The sequence below is a fragment of the Pieris napi genome, chromosome 2, assembly GCF_905475465.1.
Source record: "Pieris napi chromosome 2, ilPieNapi1.2, whole genome shotgun sequence".
In the NCBI taxonomy this organism is placed as follows: domain Eukaryota; kingdom Metazoa; phylum Arthropoda; class Insecta; order Lepidoptera; family Pieridae; genus Pieris; species Pieris napi.
Genome location: NC_062235.1, coordinates 696,440 through 722,653, shown reverse-complemented (window position 1 = coordinate 722,653; position 26,214 = coordinate 696,440). Strand labels below are relative to the sequence as shown.

The window sequence follows — 26,214 nt, the reverse complement described above, 5'->3', positions numbered from 1 at the left end:
CGAGAATTTTATATATATTAGATGTAAAACATATCAATGTATGATTATATAACTACATAAATATAATGAACGTTTTGGACAGCTTTCGCTTCGACAATGTCATGCAAACAATTTTCAACAATGTGATAAAACAAGATCCCTAAGGGGCAACAATGTACATATTGCACAAGTCCTTCAGTAAAAGCCTCGAGTTCAAGGCGTCTCCGGAAATTCTAATTACCTAACCGTAACTAGAGAATAGGAACAACTGAGTACACTTCAAACTTTAAATAAGGGATGAGCCATTTTCTCTTATTATCGTGATCTTTTGACAGTTCAAACATTTTAATGTTTTGAAGAGTAGAATAGGCTGCATGGGCCTGCTTCCGGAATTTCTGAGAAGAAGTTCCGGAAGTGCCTGAGAAGTATTTGAGACTCCAGATGCCCTGCTGTCTGAGTGCAGCTCACGAACTCCGCCAGCTGTCACCAATTCCGCTCATGATCTCGCTGGTTAAACGTTTCCTCAGTTGTGCACTAGAGCTGGATATATTTGTGGCAGGTTTGGAAAGACAGAGATGTAAAGTAAAAAAAAAAATTAAACATTTTCTTATGTAAATCAATTTTACATAAATTCTTAAGAAATGCTTATGTTAGACATAGCCCGAACCACTTTCATTAAAAGCACCAAGATAAGATGATCTATTTTCAATGCAGAATATTGTACTGCTTATTCGAAAGAGATGCAATTACGATCCTAATACACATGAAAAGAGATAGATGCATGACATACATTCAACACATTTGATCGGTGCGCGTGAGTCAACGGTGTGTTTTTGCAATATCTGCGATTTTTGCTTGTTTTCTATCATAGATATGTGGAATGTTTTAATATGTTATCTATAATTTGTGTCTAAAAATGCTAGCGGGGCCAATAAAATACTTGAAGGTGAGTATTTATAATGTTTCATAAATACATATGATCGCTATTGTCGCTAGTTTAGTCATTTTTGTATGATTTATTGGTTACTTAGGGAGTAAATTAATTAAATACTTACTTAAATACTTATACTTTAAATGTCAAATTGATAGTCGTAGGACCTCTAATAATCCTTGTTTTGTTTTTTTTCCAATTATAAAAATTGTATCAAAGGGAATTAGTTGATAGAAAACTGAATCGATACAGCAAAAGTTAATACTAACTTTTAATGGGGTACGTTGTTAGTTTGCTTTTTGATTTGATGTCATGTCAATTATGTTTCTATTTGTGAAACTAGTTGTAGACATAAATCATTTCTATTAAATGACTTAATTAAATTAAAACCAGTGCTAAAACCTCTAGTTCTTTGCCATATATTACTGTCGTTAAAAACGATAAAGATGCTCACCGTACAAGCGAGTGTGAAATGCGATCATAGAAAGAAAATCCATTGGTGTACAGTCGTGATTCGAACGCCCCACAGAAAAGTTAAGAAGAGCACGTTCAAGCCACTGCACCAACTCTTGCTTGCTAGGTTCGTTAAAATAAATTGGTCCTTCGACAAAATATCGTACCAATTCTTAAAGAGCTGAATGTGCGCACTAGTCGTCCAATTTATTTATTTATACGTTCTAAAACAATGTGTAGGTCTAAAAAATACAAGAAAATATGACATCACAAATTGAACACACATACACATCAATTATATTAGAACATAAACACTACTATCAAAGGAAAATTTTTAATCAAACAACTACAAAATAAATAAAAACGACGGGTTGCACTCCGGGAGTGCCGGCAGAAGTGAAAACTTGAATATTAACGTTGTGCATTTGATATTTTGGAATGGTTAGGGAATCATTTTGTAAGAATTGCTTTAATTATCAGAATACAATATTTATTTATTGCGCTATCGTACAAAAATATGACAATTTATATTACATTAAATACGCCGCGCCAGCTGTCTACTCTCCATCCGTCTTACGAATTTTCGATCAGGTTACGTGTCCTGACGCGAGTTTAACATTTTTTACCCATTCCAAAAAAAGTGTACAACGCCGCTAAAGAAGTTTTCACTTCATTTAAAATTAAAAATAACAATAATAACCAAAACTAAGTGAAAACTCAAACCTCATTAAGACCATGATAATAATTGATAAAAAAAGTTACGAAAGCTTGGCAGTTGTAAAACACATCAATAATTTCATCAATGTTAGTAATTAAGTTGTAGGAGCGAGATAGCCTATTCACTGAAATTTTGTAAGAAGATTAGTGTGAATATTAAAGTTAAATATTTTATATAAATAAACTAGATCGAAGAAGTCACGTCGGGAGTTTTAGTATCTAACTTGAAATAGTCCAAACGAGCCTCGTACGTTTGCAAATTGTTTGTTTTCTAAATCAATTTTTGAGTCTAAGGAATCCTTTCTAAAGATTAACACAGTACTTTGAGGTTTTGAATTTTGTATAGAAAACATTTCATATTTGTAAGTACCTGCAAGTTAAGGCTTTTAACTTTCTTCAATTAGTCTCTTCAACAGAATTCATTTAGTACATTTATAGTTTCGAAAGTTGCACCTTTGGGATGTTCCTTTGGCTAGAGTTCGGAACTCTCATTACTCAAGGACTAGTATTAATAATAACTGATGGTCCATTTTATAGAAGAAGTAATAAAGTTGTTAAGTTTATCATAAATTATTATAAGTATTAACTTTCGCATTTATAGAAAGCTTTTAACAATATTAATTGATTTTTATTTTACGTTTTTAACTTATAATCATCGAGATATAAGACAAATATACATAAGTGACTTTTAAATTAAAACTACCTAATCGCGTTTAAATAAACGTGGAATAATTACATAATTCCTGGTTTGGTTTTAATACCTATTACATTAATCAAGCGAAATGCGGAATAAGGAATTTGCGGAAATGGATATGGCAACACATAAATATATTGTTTGCGCTAAATCGGTGTCAGTCAAAGAAGGATGACAATTGTCAATTTTGAGTTTGACACACGAACCGGAAATGGGAGGGGTAGGTTATTTGTCACCTAGATGTAGTCTCGCTGAACACGATCGCTGAAAAGCCGAGGGCTTTTCATTAACGTCGAGTTATCAAAAAAAAGTTTTTTTAATATGCAGTACTCTAAAGAACCAAAGACATCCTAGTTCGTTGAGGATGTAGATTTATATCTGTGCTATTCGCCTATTTTTTTTTTAGCACACATTTATCTCCTGTGCGCGCGAGTAACTATAGAAGAAAACGTGATTGCTTAAGTGCGCATACAAACAATATTTATATAGTTAACCAAGTACACATGAACGTCAAGAGATGTAAAAATGATTCTCAATTTACATTTATTACCAGTTCGCGGACAAGAAGAACTGGCAAGAAACTCTCTGCCACTCTTTTTAATCGCCAAGTTTTGAGTCATACAAATTGTTCCAACTGGAGCAAATCAATGATTAGGATCATTTAAATAATAAATATAAAAAGCTTTAGTTTTAAATTAACGTTTAACGAGAGTTTTTAATTTATTCAGTGATAATTCTCTAATTTCGCTTGGGTGTTTCTTGTAAAATCGAATACAATTTCCATACATTTCCATAGTGGTTTATCTTCTGGAGTCGTACACTTAGATTAGTTCTGTTTCGATTATTATACTGGTGAAAGTCACCATTTGTTTACATTTTTTTGTACATACAACTAGGCTTCAAGAATATATTGACCAGATAGTGTTATAATATTTAATTCCTCAAACTTATTTCAGTTAATGATAATTATGTCTCCTATGTAACCGTCACACAGCCTAGATATCAATAAAGCATTAAATTCTGACCCCATTCATTTTGTATTATCATTAAATTGGATGTGTAAGTGGAATTCTTTATCGGCCATTCGCCTTAATTTTCGTTCTTTCCGCATCAACTAATATCAAATTAGTTCCTGCTAGTGCCTTTATTCGGATGAAGAATTTTGCTATGAAATTTATAGCAGGCGTATTTAGATAATACTTGACTACGAGGTATTGTCGATTACTTAATTTAATTAAATACGAGCTAATAAACTGTAATAGATTACTTAATTTGTATTTTAAATATTCTGTATTATGAATTCTAGTTCTAGTTTAATTTTTTATTTTAAATTAAGTTTGCTAAAGGTATAAATTTTCTGTTACTTTTATTATTATTTTTGTTGACTTGGTTATTTTTTTTTATAGAACAGTTGGCAAACGGGCAGGAGGCTCACCTGATGTTAAGTGACACCGTTGCCCATGGACACTCAATGCCAGAGGGCTCGCGAGTGCGTTGCCGGCCTTTTAAGAATTGATTATGCACTTTACCTATCGTATTTTTTCGTTACTAGGGTTGCCTGGAAGAGATCGCTTGTTAGCGATAAGGCCGTTGCATCCCTTTTAAATAAATGTTACTTGTTTTTATTTGAACAACGATTTTATTAAATAAAAAATAATTGTATTGATATTGTTGACCAGTTTTTTGTGCAATTCATTTCAATTATCTAAATTGTTTACATTTTAATACAATGAAAACCGTGTTTCTATTTGTAGTTCGCAATTGAAAGTTAAACAATTGTGCAACCTGAGCTAACAAAAGGAGGAATAGGTCAACAGTATTGGTATTAGCGCAAATAAAATATGTGCCAATCTAACATTGTAACTGTGTGTTGATTCTACATTTACCATTTATTCTTCCAGTTTGAAGTATATTCTTCGTATCCTCAAAGATAGTAAAAATCTATATTTACTTTTTTATATTCATATATGTATATATATATATATACTAGCTGACCCGGCAAACATTGTTTTATTTATTTATTTATTTATTTATTTATTTATTTAATAACAGCACAATGGCCAAACTTAGACTAAAAAACACAATAAACAATACAATAAAATACAATTAAGATTAACAACGCATTACCCCCTTATCCCCTCCAGGTACACTCTGAAAGCACAGTATACCACCCCCATAAGCTTCCCAAACAGGTCGCTCTCCGGTGAAGAGTCGAGAAACCCATTAAGCAGTGAGAGTAGCCGGGGAATGGGCGCTTGTTGTCGCTGGACAGTGCGAGCCGAACGCACAGCGAAAAGGTTATGTTTCCGGCAGCGGTAATATTTGTCCGGGACGTATAGCCTCATGATCTCTTCCAGCAAGTATGCGCTTTCCGTTTCATTCTTAATTACACTCAAACCAAACCTGACCACCGAGAAATCCCTACGAAGCTCTAATGAATTATACCCTAACACCCCCATCAAGAACTTTGTAGGGTAGAGGTAAGGAAAGAAATTGTATCTTCTTTTATACAGATTTCTCAGGAACTTCTTTTGAACTCGTTCAATCATATCCCCATAATACCTTTCATAAGGGGACCATATGACGCAGCTGGTTTCGAGAATTGGCCTTACTAATGATGAATATAGCACCCTAGTGGCAGTGTCCGTCAGACCAACCGAATTTCGCAGGACAAACCCTAATCTCCTAAAAGCAGCATCCGTAATCGTCCGAATATGCTCCGCAAATGAAAGATCGGGCACGAAAAGGACACCCAAGTCGCGGACTCTGTCTACGCGCCTAATAACTTTCGATCCTATGCTATAGTCGCAGAGTATTTTATTCAGAGAGGCACTAAAGGTCATCACTTCACATTTGTCATAGTTGAATTGGAGTTTATTTAATTCACTCCAATGCAGCAGTTCATCCAAATCAAGTTGCATACACAGACGATCATTGTCAGTCTCAATTATTTTAAAGACCTTAACGTCGTCAGCAAATAATAGTATTTTGGAATATTTGATAACGCTTGGAAGGTCGTTAATCATTATTAAAAATAGCAACGGTCCCAGGTTTGAACCCTGGCTAATACCAGAAATTGTTGGATAAGGCTGCGAAATATATTGTCCATATTTAACATATTGGTTACGATTTGATAGGTTTTGCCATGTGTTGTGCGATATGCACACAAAATCAACTTTGCCGTTCAAGACAACCTTTCCTTATCATCGAGCAAGTGCATGTACTTAAAAAAATACAAAGCCGGGGTTTGAACGCACTGGAGGGTTAAGAATTGCATACCTTACAGATTTAAAATTTAACTGCGCATTTTCAATTGGTATTAAAAATTTATTTGTATCTTTTAAAAGTAAGTTTTGTTTCGGTGATTTCCCTCACTGATCCTACTAGGAGCGGATACCTGTAGACAGGGGTAGTAATAAAAACATTCCAATCAGTATATGCGCCTCCTAAATTAAAGCTGGGCGTGTAAAACGAACAAAGCGGGCTCAGAAATTAATATAGATTGTCCAAAATTAATCTCAAGAAACGGCAACGGCTCTGACATGAAACAAACGAGGAATTTCTACAATTTATTACCACGTTATTATTGCTTATAGCATTGTATATCTTTCACCGACTACTTGTGGTATTAGACTTGGAAAGAGATTGGGATGGCACACCGTTAAGAAATAGAAGATATGTCATATTTATATAATGCTAATCAATTCTTGAGAGGAACATAAAAGTGGAGCAAGAATGTATTCGACTGGTGCAAGTTACAATAAACGCATAAGAGGAAGACCAGAGGAAACAGCAGGTGATACACAGCAGAGAGTGGCACAGTGCCAACCGGAATGGCGGAGCCAAAAAGAGCACATAGATATATAAAAAGAATGAGTTGCTAAAAGTGTAAATTTGTTTAAAAAAATATAAAATAAACAATGCATTATAATGATTAAGATTTGGGAACCCTTTTAAGTAAAAATACCTGTGTGGGTTCCCAGCTCTTCCATAACAAACTTAATAGTAAATTTCATAATATATATATATATATATATAAGAGAATAGTCTGTATTTCAATAGCAAGCAAGAGGCTAAATAAAACTTCTATTTGTTTCTCTGTAAATAAAGAATGCAATTTTATTTATCGAGTAGGTTACACACTGATACAATCTAACAATAATTACAAGACTAACACAATCTTACCTGTAAATAAAGAAACGACAATAAAAGTTCATTGTTATCACCTCTCGATGTTAAGCTATAACTAAGTATTAAAATAATTTACAAATAAGATTAAAATGCAATTCAACAATCTCAGCATATTTGCCCTTTACATCTTTGACAATGTCAGCTAGCTTGACGTGACACGACGCGGCTCACTCACGAACTAGCAGTGCGCGCGAATATTCAAATTAAAGAGATCATTCTCTTTACATCTCCCTCCTCCAGGATGAGAATTGCTCCAGTAATTCTCATGGTAGCCGTACATATTATTCAGCGTTATCCATCATTTATTCCACCGTCCATTCGAATAAGTTTTGTTATATGGTATAAGCTTGTATTAGTTTTTGTTCTGCCTGTGTTTATTTTGTATATTGTATTCGATATTTTGTCTGTTATTTCAAATGGGCCGATTCTTAAATTGTCCATTTTCTTCCTATTTAATTTGTTTCCGTTTTCAACATATACCAGTTCTCCTATGTTGAATTCACATTGTGTTCTGCCTTTATCATATATATTTTTTTTTTTCAACTGTATTCAAGTGCATGAGTGAGTGAGTGAGAGAATGAAATTTGTAACTTAGTTTAAGTGTAAAGTATCTGAAATAATAGGTATTAAAAAAATCTACGCATTTTTTTAATGAAAGAGAAATGAAATGTACTTTACTATTTATTTATTAAAGCATTAGTTCTACCATTAGACTACCATTAGACACTAGAAAAAATAAAATAAAAACTATGAATAGCTGTGTCCTACAGATTGAACTGCGTTATTTCGGTCGTTGCTCGATGTTCTTCAGCTCTTCATTCTTCTTAAGTCTTACTGAAAAAAAAAAACACTGGCGCTACAACCTTCTACGTCTGATCCTCAGTTTTCTGTATCGGTTTCTTAATCATTTATTTTTCCTAATAGCCAAGTAGGTGATATCTTCTTTTTTACTCACTATGTTTTCCTTGAGCGAGCGAGGTTTGAATGTGCACATATATTTAAATACCATTCTTGCACAGCCGGGGATCAAACCTACGACCTCAGGATGAGAGCCGCCCGCTGAAAACTAGCCAACACTGCATCTTTATGAAATAGTCTCCATAAAACATTAAGTGTTAGTATAGTGAATAATTCTTATTTATCACAGTACTTATATTCACAAGATTAATTAGGAACAAAACAATGAATTATATATTCACGTGCCATTAAGCTCTGATTAACCTAACCTGCGACCGAACGTTCCCAATATCGACACAATTTCAAAGCATTCGTATTATCCAGGTTATTCGGCTTTGGCAGTGGTCTCGATTCATTAATATAATGAAAACAGGTCATATTTGCAGGTATTTAGTTATTTATTGAAGTACACGTCATTTTATATGATACATGTTCTACACTCTCTAAATACATGTCAATTACGGTGAAAATAAAATCTAGTTTTTGTTGAAATTCTTTTTTGTGCCTAGTACAAGGAGTTCCCGTCAATTATCTTCGTTTTGTCTCATCCTATCTCACTCCGTCATAAATAGTCCTAACATACTATAAAATTAAGTCCCCCGGCCGCGTCAGTCTGTATCAACGCGAAAAACTTCAAAAATTACCGAACGGAATTTTCGTATAGTTGTACCAATAGATAGATAATGTTTTAAGAATTATTGTAGTCTAATCCAATAATTTATAAAAATGGGTTTGATATGAATTTAAAATATAAACATAGTGCTTGTGAGTAACCTATATTAAAAATCTAGTGAAATACAATTCATAATGTTCGCATACTATTAGCATAAATTGTAGGGTAAATGGTTTATTTTAGTTAATTACATTTTTGCGTGTAACTAATGGATATCAGTTTTCTATGCGTTTGCTACTAATGCTATAAAATTATATTTCAAAGCTTATTTTAGTGATATTGTTTCAGTTTTCGCTATTTAGTAATCTATACAATTTTTAGATTCTAAAAACTGTATCCGAACAGCACTAAATAATAATAATAATAAAAAACTTTCATGACAAATAGGTTGTGACAAAATTCATCTATCGCTAGTCCCCACACTAAGGAGTCCCTGTGTTGTGGGTAACTATAGTCGTATTTTTAATTAGACGAAGCCAACTGACAGAAGCTAATGTCACTTTGTAAAATAATGTTGCCATATTTAAAGTAATAGTGATGCGTTCAGTTCTTGTTCAATCAGATGAATGAACAATGAGTGTGAATAGTCAATCATTTCAAACAATAAAAGAATATTATTTCTATTTCAAAATTGTATAAAAGTGCTCTGATATAAGTTAGGTACTAGTACTATGTAACTACAATCAGTTTTTTGACGTCTTATTACAAAGCGCGGCGCGGCGACTAGTGCCACCACCGATCATTAATTCACGGGTTTTTACTTTGTCACAACACTATTTTTGTTTCATTAAAAACTGACAACACCGTAAACGTCAGTTGACTTCGTCTAATTAAGAATTCGACTATAGGTAACAATTATTCTGTGGTACATGGTACATGTTTCAAACAATTTTTTGAGAAAAAGTAGGTTTAGTGTTACAACTAATCAAACACAAGTCTGATTGTGTGAATGTGTGAGTATAAGAATGGGTGCGTGTGCGCATGTGTTTGAGAGTGTAGCTAAGTGTTGTTATAAGCGTGCTGTTATATATTTAAAACCTTAGAGACAACCCTATGTCAGCCTCTATTTTAGCAAGCTTGCATTCTCCTATTCAACTGCCATGAGCATTATCTTTCAGCTTAAAGTCAGTCCCATTTTACGATTCAAACCGAGCAGTTGCCTTTCAAAATCTATATTTCTAAATAAATCCTTTGTGTGAAATAAATTCTTTTTTTAAAACTCTAAATCCGGGACGTCGTATAACATTGGTGGCAGCTCAAGGGATTTTTAAAAAATCCTCGGTACGCCTCAGTTTGGCAGTCGCGACTAACGAGTGATTACAAAAGTGAATATTTCTGTGAATAACTAGATTTTCCTATTCGCTGTGAATTCTAAAATTGTTTTGTGAAGAAACATCCGCCGTCTCCGCCCCATACATCAAAGATGTTCATTGGTAAAACTGCAGCATTCCTGTAAGTCTTCAAAAAAAATCCTATATATTCGTATTTCAGTGTGTTGTGTAAAAAAAAATTAGTGAAGTTCAAAGTGCTAAAAATAGAAAGGTTTTAATAAATTACAATCTCATAATTGGTTATAATACCAATTAGAAATCAGTGCATCGCCTAATCAGTTCTCAGTAACGCTAGCCGTCGTCGCGTCGTTATCAGTATTGTTTTGTCTAGGCCATATCCTACGTGAAGATGCCTAAGGAAGATGTTATTGTACGCGAGTCTAAGAATAGGCCATCTACAGACGTTGATTTAAATATATTAATTAAATTCATAAACAAATTTGATGGTAACCGAGAAAAATTAAGTGCCTTTTTAAACAATTGTAAAAATGCGGTAGAACTTGCTACTCAAAATCAACAGGACATTTTATTAAAATTTATTATAAGTCAAGTCGCGCAGAAACGGCTTGTTGTGTTAAAGAATTCGAGAATTGGCACCAGCTCGAAGATTTCTTAAAATGTCAATTTGGGGATAAAAAACACTATGCTGCGCTGCTTTCTGATTTACAGGAATGTCGTCAATTAGGCAACGAAACGGTCAACCAGTTTGCATTACGAATAGAGTCTTGCTTGTCAAAATTATTATGCGAAATTAATATAACTATCCCTACTAAGAAAAAAGACGAACTGGCAGGCCGCGTCGCAGCTATGAAAGACTTAGCGTTACACACGTTTGTAGTCGGCCTAAATCCAAGATTGTCTACAGTAGTTCGATGCCGTGACCCTGAATCTTTGAACGACGCCATTAATTTCGCTACTTCGGAGGAAAAGATTATCAATGCTTTGACACGACGAAATACTAATTACTCGCAAACTCCAAATACTCAGAATCAGGCACGATTCCGCCCATCTCACTCATCATATCCACAAAATCGATCAGCCTTACAACATGGCACTAATAATAATACAACATCTGCCGCGTTTAGGCCCTCTAATCCTATAGTGTGCCGATATTGCAAGGCCCCAGGGCATACTATTGAAGGTTGTCGCAAACGAGAATATAATAATAGGAAATTTGGAAACAATCAAAATTCAAACTACCGCACAAACCCTACTACTTCCTTTCAAAATCGGAACCAACCGATTCATGCAATAGCTTCTTATGAAGATTATGGTGTCGATGAGACAGATAATCCTTTAAACGAATAAAGGACTCCCGACGGTGTCTCCCGAGTCCGAAATTTCAACGTCCTCTATTGCTATATCCAAATGACACCGCAAATTCTATATCCTATTACAATTCCAGGGTCACACAACAGGGTAACCAGCCCCAAAATGAAGGCCACCCTCTACGTAGAATAAATTCTATTTCCAATTACAATTCCAAGGTCACACAACAGGGTAACCAGCCCCAAAATGAAGGCCACCCTCTACGTAGAATAAATTCTATTTCCAATTACAATTCCAAGGTCACACAACAGGGTAACCAGCCCCAAAATGAAGACCATATTCCTATTTCTAAATCCAAGGTCACACAACAGGGTAACCAGCCCCAAAACGAAGACCATATTCTCATTTCTAAATCCAAGGTCACACAACAGGGTAACCAGCCCCAAAACGAAGACCATATTCTCATTTCTAAATCCAAGGTCACACAGCAGGGTAACCAGCCCCAAAACGAAGACCATGCTCCTATTTCAAAGTCCAAAGTTACACAGCAGGGTAGTCAAACTCATAGTGGTAGCAACGTTAATAAATCAATTACAAAATCCTCTGTACCACATAACCCTAGTTCTAATAATGGTGCAATAAATTCCCAACGAAGGACATACATGCCTGCCATATCTCCTCTTACAACATCCATGGTTGATACCTCAAACATCACACCTGAAATAAAAAACAATATATATAACAAAATACATAACGTTACTTCAAATCCATCCGAAAAATACTTACCCTTTGTGGAAGTTCAAACCTCTGTATCTACCAAACGACTTAAGCTCCTTGTTGACAGTGGTGCATCTATTAGCCTTATAAAGAAATCATCTATTCAAAACATGCCTGAAATAGACGAACATACTATAACATTTTCAGGAATTGGAACTGCAGATAAACCAATGAAGTCATTTGGACGTATACCTATCGAATTCAACTCTCTGAAGTATCGATTTCATATTATTGATAACATAAATTTTCCTTACGATGGTATAATTGGAAACGATTTCCTATCGGACAACTACTCAAACATTGATTTTAGGAATGAATCGCTTACGATTAGTCAAGTTGAACTTGCTTTAAAATTTAATGAACCAATATATACTATTGCTCCCCGAACTGAAACCATCATAGAATGCTCGGTACTTAATCCAGAAATAGGTGAAGGCTTGATGGTAGATCAAAATCCCGTCGACTCAATTCTAATTGCTAACTGCATTGTCAAGGTTAAACCTAATTCTAGGATAAACATTTCTGTTGTAAATATCTCTGAGTCTCCAATTACGTTAAACTCAAATTTAAAATTAAAACTTACGCCCTTGGAAAACAAAGAAAATCACCAAATATTCAATATATCTCATACAATCTCCAACAATGCTGTTAACAGAACTGAGCAGGTCTTAGACCTTTTAAGAGTCACTCACCTTAATAACGAAGAACGAGACTCATTATTCAATCTCTGCGCTGAATTTTCGGATATATTCCACCTCCCTGAAGATTCTCTGACTTGTACTAATGCTCTCGAGCACCAGATACCAACCTCTTCCTCTGTACCCATTAATACAAAATCATATCGATTTCCTGAAGTTCATAAACAAGAGGTAAACAATCAGATTAATAAAATGCTTAATGAAGGAATTATCAAACCGTCAACTTCTCCATGGTCATCTCCGATCTGGATAGTTCCAAAAAAGCTCGATGCTTCTGGTCAGCGTAAATGGCGCATTGTTATCGACTATCGCCGATTAAATGATATCACTATTGGAGATTCTTACCCTATTCCTAATATTTCAGAGATTTTAGACCAATTGGGTAAATGTAAATACTTTAGTACACTCGACTTAGCTTCTGGCTTTCATCAAATTAAAATGTCTGAAGCCGACGCTCCCAAAACTGCTTTTTCCATCCCACAAGGACACTTTGAATTTGCGCGGATGCCATTTGGGCTCAAAAATGCCCCTTCCACGTTTCAGAGGTTGATGAATTCCGCTCTATCAGGCCTGCAAGGGCTACAATGCTTTGTTTATTTAGATGACATCGTAATCTACTCATTTGATCTCCAAAAACATATGAAAAACCTCTCAAATGTCTTTGACAGACTCCGACAGTTTAACCTCAAACTTCAGCCAGACAAATGCGAATTTCTGCGCAAGGAAGTTTCTTATCTCGGTCACATAATAACAGACGAAGGCGTCAAGCCAAATCCCGAAAAAACCAGAGCAGTCCAAGATTTTCCCCAACCCAAATGTCCTAAAGACATTAAATCCTTCATGGGATTAGTGTCCTACTATCGTCGTTTTATACCTAACCTATCTAAAATTGCTAAACCCCTTACAAACCTCTTAAAGAAGGATGTTCCGTTCATTTGGCAACATGAACAACAGTTAGCCTTTGAAACTCTAAAAAATAGCTTGATATCCGCACCTATACTTGCTTACCCTGACTTTAACCAACCATTCAACCTCACATGCGACGCATCTAACTATGCAATCTCCGCTATCTTGTCACAAGGGCCTATAGGAAAAGACCGCCCTATCGCTTTTGCGTCTAGAACACTATCTAAAGCCGAAAGTAACTACAGCGTTACCGAAAAGGAATGCTTGGCTATCATATGGGGAACTAAAACCTTTAGACCATACCTGTATGGTAATAAATTTACAATTTTGACAGACCATAAACCACTCAAATGGTTATTTAATTGTAAGGATCCTGGATCCAAGCTTGTAAGATGGCGTTTAAAACTCGAGGAGTTCGACTACAACATTGAATATAAAAAAGGAAAAATTAATAGTAACGCCGACGCTCTGTCTCGATTTCCCGTCAATCCAATTATCAAAGATCAGACTGATTCTCAACGAGTAATACCGTCTTCAAGTGAGAATGATCCACTTCCCTTTAGTCCTCTAACAATAGATGATCTAGGTATCCAACTCCCTTCGACATCCAATGCTGATAGTGACAGCCTACCCAATATCGATCTTTTAGAAAACGATGAAATACTGATTCCTGCTACTAGCCCTGAGAATGAGACCAACTCACCTGCGCAAAATCCTTCACGCTTTTCACCTCTTCAAGGCGCTTCAAATTCTAACACTGACTACAACGACTTCCTGAAAACTTTCTCAAACAAAAATGAAAACTTCAACACTCATATAAAGGAACACAATGAAAGTCTCCTTAAGAGTAATTCTAAAGCCATCTTAATCCCTGTATCAATCGACTTCGATGAATCAAATCCATATCTCCAAGACATTCTGTCCACACTACCCGACACTACCAATATCCTGAATTCAGAAAGAGAACTACATTCGTTTCAAAAAATCGAAATTAAAAACAAGATATACTATCTTTTATTTACTAAAGTCTACTATTTCGACGACTGTACATATCCAGATATATTCAAAACTCTCAAAACAGCCCGAGACGATATCTTGCTTTCCGCGAACATTGGAGAAATAGCCATATCTGACTTTAAAAGTCTCTTCGAACAACATTCCTTTGTTAAAATATATGGCATGCTTATGTACTTATTTAATAATACTAACATAACAGTAAATATACACCATAATACCATCCTATATCCTGTTCCTTCTGAGATCACTAAAATCCTTAAAGAAAACCATGATATCCCGATTGCAGGACATCTGGGCTCAAATAGAATGTATAATAGAATCAAAGAACGATATTACTGGAAGAATATGCGTACAGATATAGAAAATTATGTACAAAACTGTAAACTATGTCAATCAAACAAAGCACTGAGGAAGATCAACCAATCACCCATGCAAATCACGACTACCGCTACACGCCCATTTGAAAGAATTAGCCTCGACATAGTTGGCCCTTTGCCTGAAGCTGGATTTCAAAAACTTAAATTCATACTTACTCTTCAGGATGATTTGACCAAGTTTTCCATTTCATACCCAATATCAAACGCTACAGCAGAAGAAACCTGTGAAGGTTTAGTTCACTTTATTTCCCTATTTGGTATCCCTAAAACCATATTAACAGACCAAGGAACTAATTTCACTGCCGAATTATTTAAACGCACATGCGAGTTCTTAAAGATTAAACAAATTTGGTCATCACCTTACCACCCTCAAACGCAAGGCGCTTTGGAAAGAAGCCATTCAACTTTAAAGGAATATTTGAAATCCTACGTAAATGAAAATCAGACAAACTGGCATAAGTTCGTATATACCGCCATGTTAACCTATAATAGTAGTGTCCACACAACGACTAAATTCACTCCATACGAACTTGTTTTCGGCCACAAGCCATATATCCCTGACTCAATATTTGAATCACGCCCTGACGTTACATATCCAGAGTATATTAAAATGCTCCATCACCGATTACAAATTTCTCGAGAAAAGGCTTTGGAAAATATCAAAACTTCCAAAGAAAGATCAAAAACCTACTATGATAAACACACGCGGTCTATACAGTATAAAGTAGGTGACTATGTTTATTTAAAAAATCACGTCAGGCTGCGCAAGGCTCTTTCGCCAATTTGGAAAGGTCCCTATAAAATCGTTAAAGTCCACGATAATAATACTTTACACCTTTTAATAAATCGACGTCATGTTAAACATCATTTTGATGAAGTAAAACCAGCTCACGAGATCTAATTTAAATTTTATTTTATAAATGTTTTTATTTTTATTATAAGTAACATTATTTTAATCCTTTTAATAGTATTATAACACGCTCACATATTTTCCAGGGTCATCGCAATTCTCTGCAATGTCACCCTAGCTGAATCTGAAAATCAGTATGTCAAAAATATTGTGAAAGGTCCTGGGATCTTCTTCGACCCTGTTGGCACACTAAAGATAATAAACGACCAATTTCATATTGTAATTCCCGTAGAGATCATTCCCATACAAAATCATATAATGGACATAAATAAAGTGTTCAATAATGTTCAGTCTTATTGTCAGAGAAGCGAAGTAATTGGTGTTTCGCAATGTCATAACTTATTGCAACCTTTAGAAGCAATCCTTAAAGATCTCCAACGTGACTTTAATGCCGTTTCACATCTAGTATCCGATAATTACGTTTCGAAAAGATCCGCATGGTTTTCCGGAATAGGCACTGTATTTAAACACATATTCGGTACCTTGACCGAAGATGATGCGAAGACCTATGAAGACGCTATTAAAACTCTTTATGAAAATGATAAAAAGATTTCAGGAACATTGAAGAAAACCGTAATTGCTTCCCAATCTGCCATTTCCAATATAAATCAATCCTTACATGAAATGAACCTTAATCAAGCAAAATTGAATGGTGTCGTCAAACAATTAGCGTCTTCGGTATCCAATATAACAAATGCTTTTAATGAGGTTAACTTTAGAAATAATTTTTATAACATTTTAAATATTTTACAATCAAGCTTACTGACTTTATCATTTAAGGTGGAAGACTTACTTAACTCCATTTTACTCATTAAAAGTAACACATTGCATCCTTCAGTTCTAACCCCGAACCAAATGTACAATGATATTGTAAATAATTTTAAGTTACTACCTAAGTACAGAGATTTTCCTGTAATCATAGATATAAGCAATATTCATATTCTAATTAATATAGCCGATTTAACTTGTTACTATTTCAATAAAAAATTAATGTTTATTGTAAAGATTCCACTCGTAACCTTAGAACATTTTAATATCTATAAAACTGTACCATTGCCGATTCCACATACGGAGGGTAATTTAAATTCTTTTGCTATGATCCTCCCTTCGGAACAATTTTTAGCCTTGAGTACAGACAAACTATCTTATATCTATCTCAAAGATTTAAATGATTGTAAAAGCATACTTACTGATACTTACCTTTGTGAAATAACTGATGTCTACGCAGTACTTAATAATCCTTCATGTGAAATCGAAATAATTACTAAAGCCTTAACTACCCTTCCGGAAAATTGTCCTGTTAAGGTTATGTTTGGTGATTTAGATATTTGGCATAAGCTAAATAATAACAAATGGATATTTGTACAATCAAAATCCACTAAATTGTCTATTGAATGTAATCAAAATGTATCTGAGTTAGTTATATCCGGTACAGGTGTACTAAGTCTACCAATAGATTGTGTAGGTTTTCATAAAAACCTTAAGTTGGTGACTAAAGTGTATCCTAAAACATATGTACCCGCTGTATCCTCGAATTTTGATATTATTAACGATGATTGTTGTAAAAGTGTAAACAAATTAAGTAATAACATTTCTATTCCAAAAATCAAGATTATTAACCTTGATAATTTAAAATCAATTAAAGCTATTTCAGACATGTCAATGGAGGATCTAAATGAGATCAAGAATCCTAATAATTTTAATAATCATGTTAGCTTTCCTATTTTAAGTATTTTCTCTGTAATCTTAGTTATTAGTTTTGTTTTTGTATATTTTTATAAGAAAGGCAAATGTTCAAGAAAACTCCAAGTTTCCAATAATATCCCGGTTGAGCAAGATAATAATCTGGCAAACCAGAGTAATCCTTCAGTAGCCCGCTTGCGAGTTTGTTAAATATTAAGTAAACTTACAAATAAACCGTAAGTTTCCTCATAACGAGGGGGTTGTTATATATTTAAAACCTTAGAGACAACCCTATGTCAGCCTCTATTTTAGCAAGCTTGCATTCTCCTATTCAACTGCCATGAGCATTATCTTTCAGCTTAAAGTCAGTCCCATTTTACGATTCAAACCGAGCAGTTGCCTTTCAAAATCTATATTTCTAAATAAATCCTTTGTGTGAAATAAATTCTTTTTTTAAAACTCTAAATCCGGGACGTCGTATAACAGTGCGCTGTGGCTGTGTTAGTTTTTTGGAACCTCAATCACGCAAGTGTAAAAATAAAACAAAATATAATATATCTTCCATACTCTTAATATTTATAAGACATTAATTAAAGCAGAATTCCACTTCTAAAATTTCAAAACGTAAGTATTTTACTAATTGATTAGTTATCCATTGACCCTCATCCAATTATACTAAAAAATCGTTGACTCAAGCATTGCTCTGTTCGAATGCTTCCAGTCTTTGTGACCAATGTCCAATTAACTCTGACCCATCATCCACTCATAGCCTTTCGCAACTACTACTGTAAAGCTAGACCCGGAGGTCATTATAAACTGGATATCTAATTACGTACAAGTTTCAATGAATGTATTAGTGGAACTTCGTATTTGTGACGACTTTTTTCATAAAACGACCTTGTTTCAGATAATGTTTGACTGTAGTTATTAACTTGAACTCTTGTATATGCTCTTTCTATTAAAAGTAGATTATTAAATATATTTAGTAGATGTTTCATAAAGAACTGTATGTGTAATTTCAGTATAATTACGTACCGGACTTAAATTTAAACCCGCTTCCACTAGCATTCCTAAACCACCAATGTCACGTGTCTGTGAAGTTAGCAGAGCACTTGCCAGCAGAGCACAAAAAAATTAGAGTTCTGGCAGTACACTCAATAGTTCTATAGTTCCTGATAGTTTTTAGAAAGAGTTCTGGACTTTTGCCAGCTTCCCGATCACAACAGAGCATTTCTTACCGATTTCGATTAAAAAGGTCTCATTAAAACAACCAATTCAATAGAAATAGTTCGCTATCATTTAAATCCAAAAATAAATAGGTTTAATTATCAAAAAAAAATAAAGAAGAGTGAGAGAAAACGAAATAATGAGCATTTTTCAAACATTTTACTAAATAAAAAAAAACATACTTAACTTAAGGAATTTGTTGAGTTTATCATACGCGGAATAGAACTTGACGGAAGATAGTTCGCAACAAAGCTCAGTACCTGCTGGAATGTGGAGTATTTATCAGTATATAGAAGAGGGAGATAGAAGCAATACATAGATAATTCTTTCTATCTATATATTTAGATTTAAGAATGTAAATAAACGTTTTCTTAAATACAACAAAATTTTAGACAAAAACCACAAACATTTATGTCATATTTGTTATAATTTTTTCCAATCACGACTCCACTTTCAGAAAAAAAATTGGAGCTTTTTCACCTACATAATAGAATTATACAACATTTTTAAAATAGACCAAAGAAGTCAGACCCTATACTACAGACATGATACACAAATTTCTGAGGACATTTAAATTAAATATATGCCAACGACAATAAAGACCAAATATTTCCAGCTAGGAACAGTTCTTATTAGTTTTTAATCTTGCCTGAACTTCTACAAATATTTTAAAATCATAATGAACCAAATCGGTCAAGCCATTCTCGAGATTTAGCGAGATAAACGAACAGCACCTTATTTTTCATTCATTCATATATATAATATATACCTTAATTATGTCCAAATCGATCGCTTACACAGCATTGTACACTCCTTTTCTTTAGAAATCCTTTGTATAAATATTGTAAGCAGCAACCATAACATTTTCCTTTGTTTTCTCAGCCACTCTATTGTTCTTTGATGTTTATATAAAGTAATGTAGCCACACCCTTGGTGGCTTAGGTCGCTTCAATACGTTTTCCCATTTGTTTACTGATCCGTAGTGACAAGTGCAAAATAGATACAACCGACGAATCTTAACTGCGATAGTTTTGCCCATAAAATAGTTGTTTTGCTGGCAGTCGAACTCAAAACCTCTGTATTTTATTTAACAATAGATACGACGACGATTGGAAATTCCAAAAAAACGTGATAGGGTTGTATGACTTTTTTATTTAGTGTAAGTTTTTTATATAACAGTATTTGTCCAGTAGCGGTACCTAGTCCACGTTTTAGCTCTGTTTGCTTTACTGGGACTAATTAAGATAAGATTGAATTGTTATAAATTCCACGTAATATCGCGTGTTCATAACTCGCCACATTTCATATTTACCCCAGCAATGGTTCACACTCATATTGCAAAAAGGGACACAGTTATATTGAATTACGTAACTATTAACACCCTTAACGAAAAGGGTTAATAATGGTATTAACTATTTCTACAAGCTAAAACCTTGGTATCAGATTACTCCATCTATAGACCATGTGACCAAATTATTAGACATCCGTGCTATTCACATTCAGTTTTTGGGTCTAAGTCATCACGGGATGCCTCGCGGTAATTTTTCTTCCGGGCAAAAGAATGGTAAATTAGTTTATCAGTCAGCCTTGCCTTTTATTATTTTCTTATGTAGCCAAGTCCACATTTCAAGGATCGTCATGCTCGCTTAAATGTCATTGCTTGTGGCGGCGTCCATGCGTCGGGTTGTCTCTCTCCCTAAAATATGGCGAGGGGGCCGATGGCTGGCCATGCGTCATACTCGTGAACGGATGCTACTTGTGGTGACTGGTCGTACTTGAATTCGTGTATGCGGTGATGTTAATTATTTCGACTATGTGTTTGCGTGTTGTTCCCACGAGAATGTAAGTGCGTGCTCCTATTTCACCATGCCTCCTGCTAATAGGGGACAAGTCTTTGTTTTTATTTATGTTATTATTATTAATTACTTAAAATGTCATGTGGAACATGGTGTAATGGTTGCAGCTCCTTACAAACGTTGTGTAAAAAAAAAACAAAACATGGCGATTAAAAAGAGTGGCGGAGAGTTTATTGCCAGTTCTTCCCTTCCGTTCTACGCCCTTGATTTGAGAACTGGCAGTAAATGTAAAATTAGAAGCATTAATATTTAGTTCTTTAATGACGAATCACAAGTGTACATTGTGTTACCTACGTGAATAAATGATTTTTGAATTTGAATTTGTTATTGTTTGAAGTCTGATAAATCCACAATGGTAACGACCCATTTAATCAGCCCTTGTGCTTTCGTAAGGAATTTAAAGATGTATGTATAATAAAACTAATAAATTTTCTCAAAACAATATTAAAATGACTTTATTTAAAAATTTCACAACAGATTAACAATATAACTCATTTGTACATAACTTACAAGCTTACACAAATTTACAAAAATAAAATTATAAAAGAGCACCCGTGGAAAGCTGGGACACTTCTCTCACTCACCCTCACTCACCCTCACTCTCTCATCAGTGCACTTCTCATTAGAATTTATAAAATAATCGTAGTATATAAAAAAGCTAGCACAGCCGCAGAGCAGATGGAAAATAATAAACGGCTCAAGACTCTTTCCTCCAACTTTAATTATGTTCCATTTGGAGTAGAGACTCTTGGACCGTAGGGTTCTCTTGGACCGTAGGCTTGGTAGATAGTACCTGTGACCCCAGAGCTGGTGCTTTCGCCCAACGAATAAGTATTGCAATACACGAGGAAAAGCTGCCAGCTTTAAAGGTACACTGGCACAGGGACCTAACTTTTTTACTATTATGTAGGTTAATATTATTGTAAATACTGTGTCTAGTGATGCATATTTTTAAAATTTCAGTCAATAATATAAATCTTGATTGTTTTTTACTGCAGTATAAGTTCTATATATGCGGATTCGGAAATGCGTATAATCTATATTACATCTATAAATATTTCAAACTATCCAAGTTTTAAGATTTATAGACAATTTAAACGAGATTTTCTAGTCCTTTATAATACGGTCTATATTCCTTTGAGTTCTCTCTCATATTTCTTAGCGTAAGTGCCGGCAGGGTCGTATTTCTTCTGAAGGCTGACCCAGGCTTCCTTTTCGTACTTGATGAGATGCCTGATAACCTTTGTTGTACCTCGCTTTTGGGGCTCGGTACATTTCTTGCACCCGGTGCGAAGGGCGTCTGCTATATGAGCTGTCAAGGAATAAATTTATATTATTAACTAGCTGACCCGGCAAACGTCGTTTTGCCATGTATATTATTTCTAGGAAACATTTTTTTATTTCAATAAAAATAACTATCTACTATAATAAAAAATAGGGGTTAATCGTAGGGGAGTGAAAATTAAGGGTTGTATGTAATTAATGCCACAAAAAAATGAAAAAATTTTTTTTGGGTGGACACCCCTTATCACTTAGGGGTTTGAAAATAGTAGCCGATTCTCAGACTAACTGAATATGCATAAAACATTTCATAAGAATCGGTCGAGCCGTTACGGAGGAGTATGGGAACGAACATTGTGACACGAGAATTTTATATTAGATTTCGTAATACTCATCAAATTTATTCTTATTCTTTTATTACTTTAGATTTAGGTTCTATAATTCTTTTTAAATAAGACATGGTTATACATCTTGCACTTTACACGTAGGTACCTAATATTTCTTGTTTTGGTTTTTTCCCAATAGGGTTGCCTGGAAGAGATAGCTTGTTAGCTATAAGGCCGCCCGTTGCATGCCTTATAATATTTATGTATTATGTTATTTGTTTTATTTTTATATGTAACGAAGTGTGAATAAATAAATATATTTAAATTACCCTAAAACATGTACAATTTATCATACCTAAACCAAAATAAAGCTTCTAGGAACTACATAATATTATGTTACAATATTGTAATGATAAATCGTACTCACATTTTAGTTCCTTTCCATCAACAGAACACCTTCCCTTATCCAAAACACAGTTCAAGTACCCATTAAGGACTTTCTTGTTGGACAGAATCTCGTCCAGGTTGATGTTGTCATATTTGGTCGTGTACTGCTGGGCCGAGGCCAGAGTCACCAGGAAGATAGATAGCAGTAGGAGCTTCATGCTGAAATGGACATATCATAAGTATGACTACTGGAGTCTACCAGCATTAACATAGCAGTGGTGATTTGCAGGGTATATATTATTTTAGAGATACCCAACATTATGAATTAATTTCTCCATTAATTCATAATGTTCATTACATTATGGAAACCGAAGAGCTGGCACCTCGGTCAAAGATTTAGTCTAGCTATTTAAAGGGGGAACGCTGCCAGTATCTTCGGAACCTTGCCTAAAAGGACTGAAGTATTTCCAAATCAAGTCGACTTATGGTCCTCCAAGAAAAGAGCGTACCATTTCTTAAAAGGCCGGCAACGCACTTGCGAGCCTTCTGGCAATGTGAGTGTCCATGGGCGGCGGTATCACTTAACATCAGAATATAAGCCTCCTGCCCGTCTGCCTCCTGTTTAATAAAAAAAACTGTTTCGTGTAAAACTAGACATTTAACTGCGGAAACAATTCTGTTTTGGTATTTATGAAAATATAGTCTATCTCCGAAAAGTTGGAGACTAACATAAAAATTTCTTTAACAATAATAATAATTATTATTATTACAAATTTTAACATATCAAGTTACCGCAACATATCAGGCTCACATATTATTTAAATTTCAAATCATTTATTTCAATGAGCCGATTAGGTCCTAAAATAAATAAGTTATTATTATTATTATTTATTTAATTATTCTTATTAACTAAGTTTATGTTTATAAAACTTACATTAAGTTAAGATCACAATAAGACACCAAGTTCCGAGATTAAACTGAACTCAATTGATACAATTAATTCAGGAAACCGCGTTTTATCTGTTTTCTTAGTCCTTGCCCGGAACCCATTTCATTGAAAGAAAATCACGCAATGTTTTCCATTAATTTTCCTTAGGAAAAGGCCTATTATGTTTAAGGAAAGATCATTGGGTAAACAGTTTTTTAAAATACGGAATTTCCTCTTGTTAATGTTCCTCAAACTACGAAATTAGTCTGGGAATAAATTCAAATCACATGTTAAAATAACAGCGACTCGCTACGGCCATTACAGTGCAATGGACTAGTCTGACGATTATACTTGGACATATTAAAGCAGTTTTCTGTATTGTAAGCATTGTGAAAAAAATACACCTAGCCGAGCTTCTTGGCTATCATACCAAAGCGCGTTCTCGAACGTGTAAACTTTTAAAAATACAGTAATCCCTATAACGCGGTCCGGGTCTATCGCGTTCCCTATAACGTACTATACTGTATTTGAAAGAAATCGCATAGTTGTAGTATTCTCATAAAAACGTTTTTTTAACAAGTCAAAAACTAGGAACACGATTTTAATAAAGGTATTTAGTTAAATTTTATAACACACGATTGAAACAGGTGCAAAAGTAACAAACCTATTCACACTACAGATATATAACCTGAGAGATCTTCGCGTTATAGGGGGGATTACTGTACATGGAACCTAATCTAACTGAATCTTTTTAAACCTTTCTACCTAAAGTACCTATCTCTCTTTTCATCTCAGCATAAGGCCATTTTGTCCCAAATTTATAAGACCAATTTTTGTCTTATTTCGCTAAATTCCATTTTAATTAAATTATCTCCTTTAACATTCAAATTTAAAGAAATATTCCGTACATTATGTAAATAGTTAATTATAATTATCGCCGTGACTAAGCACGGTTAAGGAAACCATTTCTAGAATTTCCTAATCCTAATTACTCCTATTGATTATTATTGCCTTCAAAATGACAGTTGCATCACTATGATCTATCCATTTGGTAAATAGTGCAAATAATATTTCTAATTAAGAGCACTATTAAGGACCGATCTGGTCGCTAACTCCAAAAAAGTACATTGTTTCTTTCTTTTTCTCTTCGTCATCGTAAAAAATTGAAACAGTAAGCTCACAATCTTTCGACAGTTTATAATCTCGCGAGATAGATTACAATCTAACGGTGTTTACAATTTTACGTTAACATATCCATTTTGAAAGATCGATACACGATTTAAATAACTAAATCCAAACATAGCCATTTTTGACACTTTGAATACATTTTATGACGAAAATGTGTATAGAACATGATTTAGAAATTTACACGATATATTTTATCGCAAGCCAAGTAATCCATTTCAGATTTTTTTTTGATAAAATCACGTTAATTTAATGTTTTACATAACTAATTGTTATTACGGGCCGGCGCGCCTCAGTGCTCCAGCTCTCCACTGCACCCCGCAGTCCACCCGAGGCACTGACACAGAAATTCGTGGTGGGATAGGGCCTTAACACTATTATCAAAGAAAACGTCCTTAGGAAACCGCCCTAGTATGTCAGACACAGCAGGCTGATCAAATACTTGCTTATGAAGTCATCATGACTAGACTAAAATGTTTAGGCCATACAAGAGACAACGCAGATTACAACACAATTAAAAATTATATGAATTCACCCTCACGTACATACCCTCACTTTCACACCATCACATGGTACCGTACAGCCGAACTGGGTACGTATTTAATAATTTTTATTGACTTTTTCCTTTCGTAAATATTTGAACATATATTATGTATTCCATCTTTGGCTATATGTTTCGTATAATTGTGTTTACTTTATATAATTTATGTTATCTGTAGGAATACAAAATAAATAAATACTGTAATACGATATTATTATAGACGTATTTTTATTGTGTCAGTTTGCTGAGCTACTCTGATATTTTTTAAGATGTCTGTAGAAACCCATATTATTGTGTATTAACATGATTTTCTAGTTCAATAAATATTTATTCAAATAAAATCTAAATAAAACAATTATCTTAACCTACGTAGGTAATAATAAAAATTATTAAAAAGAAAATTAAAACAGATTAAAAAGTTTGGTCCCCGTGGCAGTGTACTTCTTACGTATTTCCTCGCTGTATTGCGATACTTATGCGTTGATCGAGGAAAGCACTAGCTCTGGGGTCAACGGTAGTATCTACCAGGCGCCAACTTAAATCTTATTCTTCGTCTAGGTTAGTTTATGGTCAGGCAAATTTGCTGATTCTTTTTTTATAGAGCACTGACCTGGTGTTAAGTGATACCGCCCTGCCGCCCATGGACACCCCCAATGCCAGAGGGCTCGCGAGTGCGTTCCGGAAAATCGTTTCGTTAAATCTTAACGAAACTAAATATCAAAATGCCATCAAATTTAATTATTGCGGAGATTAACCACGAGCGCTTAACTTCTCTCATCTCTGACATGCACACAGCCCACTCCGAGTAATTGCAATGCCACGTGTAATTTTAATTAAACCTCAATTCAGATTCGCTTTCTGGCATATTTCGTCAAATACTTTCCAAAAAAGATTCTTTGTGAAGCCTTAAAAGTTTGAAG

General features: G+C 34.4%; 2 protein-coding genes across 14 annotated transcripts in view; one reads left to right on the top strand and one right to left on the bottom strand.

The window, feature by feature from the left end:
- Positions 1–26,214, top strand: part of LOC125056004 (transient receptor potential cation channel trpm) — a 182,158-nt gene that overhangs the window by 62,489 nt on the left and 93,455 nt on the right. Inside the window, exon 1 of one of the 13 annotated variants that reach the window (XM_047658895.1) lies at positions 802–925. The exons of the other annotated variants lie outside the window; for them this stretch is intronic. Coding sequence (XP_047514851.1) covers positions 896–925 — 30 coding nt within the window. The 5' untranslated portion in view covers positions 802–895. Of the gene's footprint in view, positions 1–801; positions 926–26,214 lie in introns of those variants that run through there. 13 annotated transcript variants of the gene reach the window in all.
- LOC125056072 (ejaculatory bulb-specific protein 3-like) lies at positions 21,551–22,858 on the bottom strand. The gene is made up of 2 exons (XM_047658990.1): positions 22,681–22,858; positions 21,551–21,958 (listed from the first exon to the last, which is right to left on the bottom strand). Exons 1-2 carry the CDS (start codon positions 22,856–22,858, stop codon positions 21,774–21,776), a joined length of 363 nt encoding a protein of 120 aa, XP_047514946.1. The 3' UTR covers positions 21,551–21,773.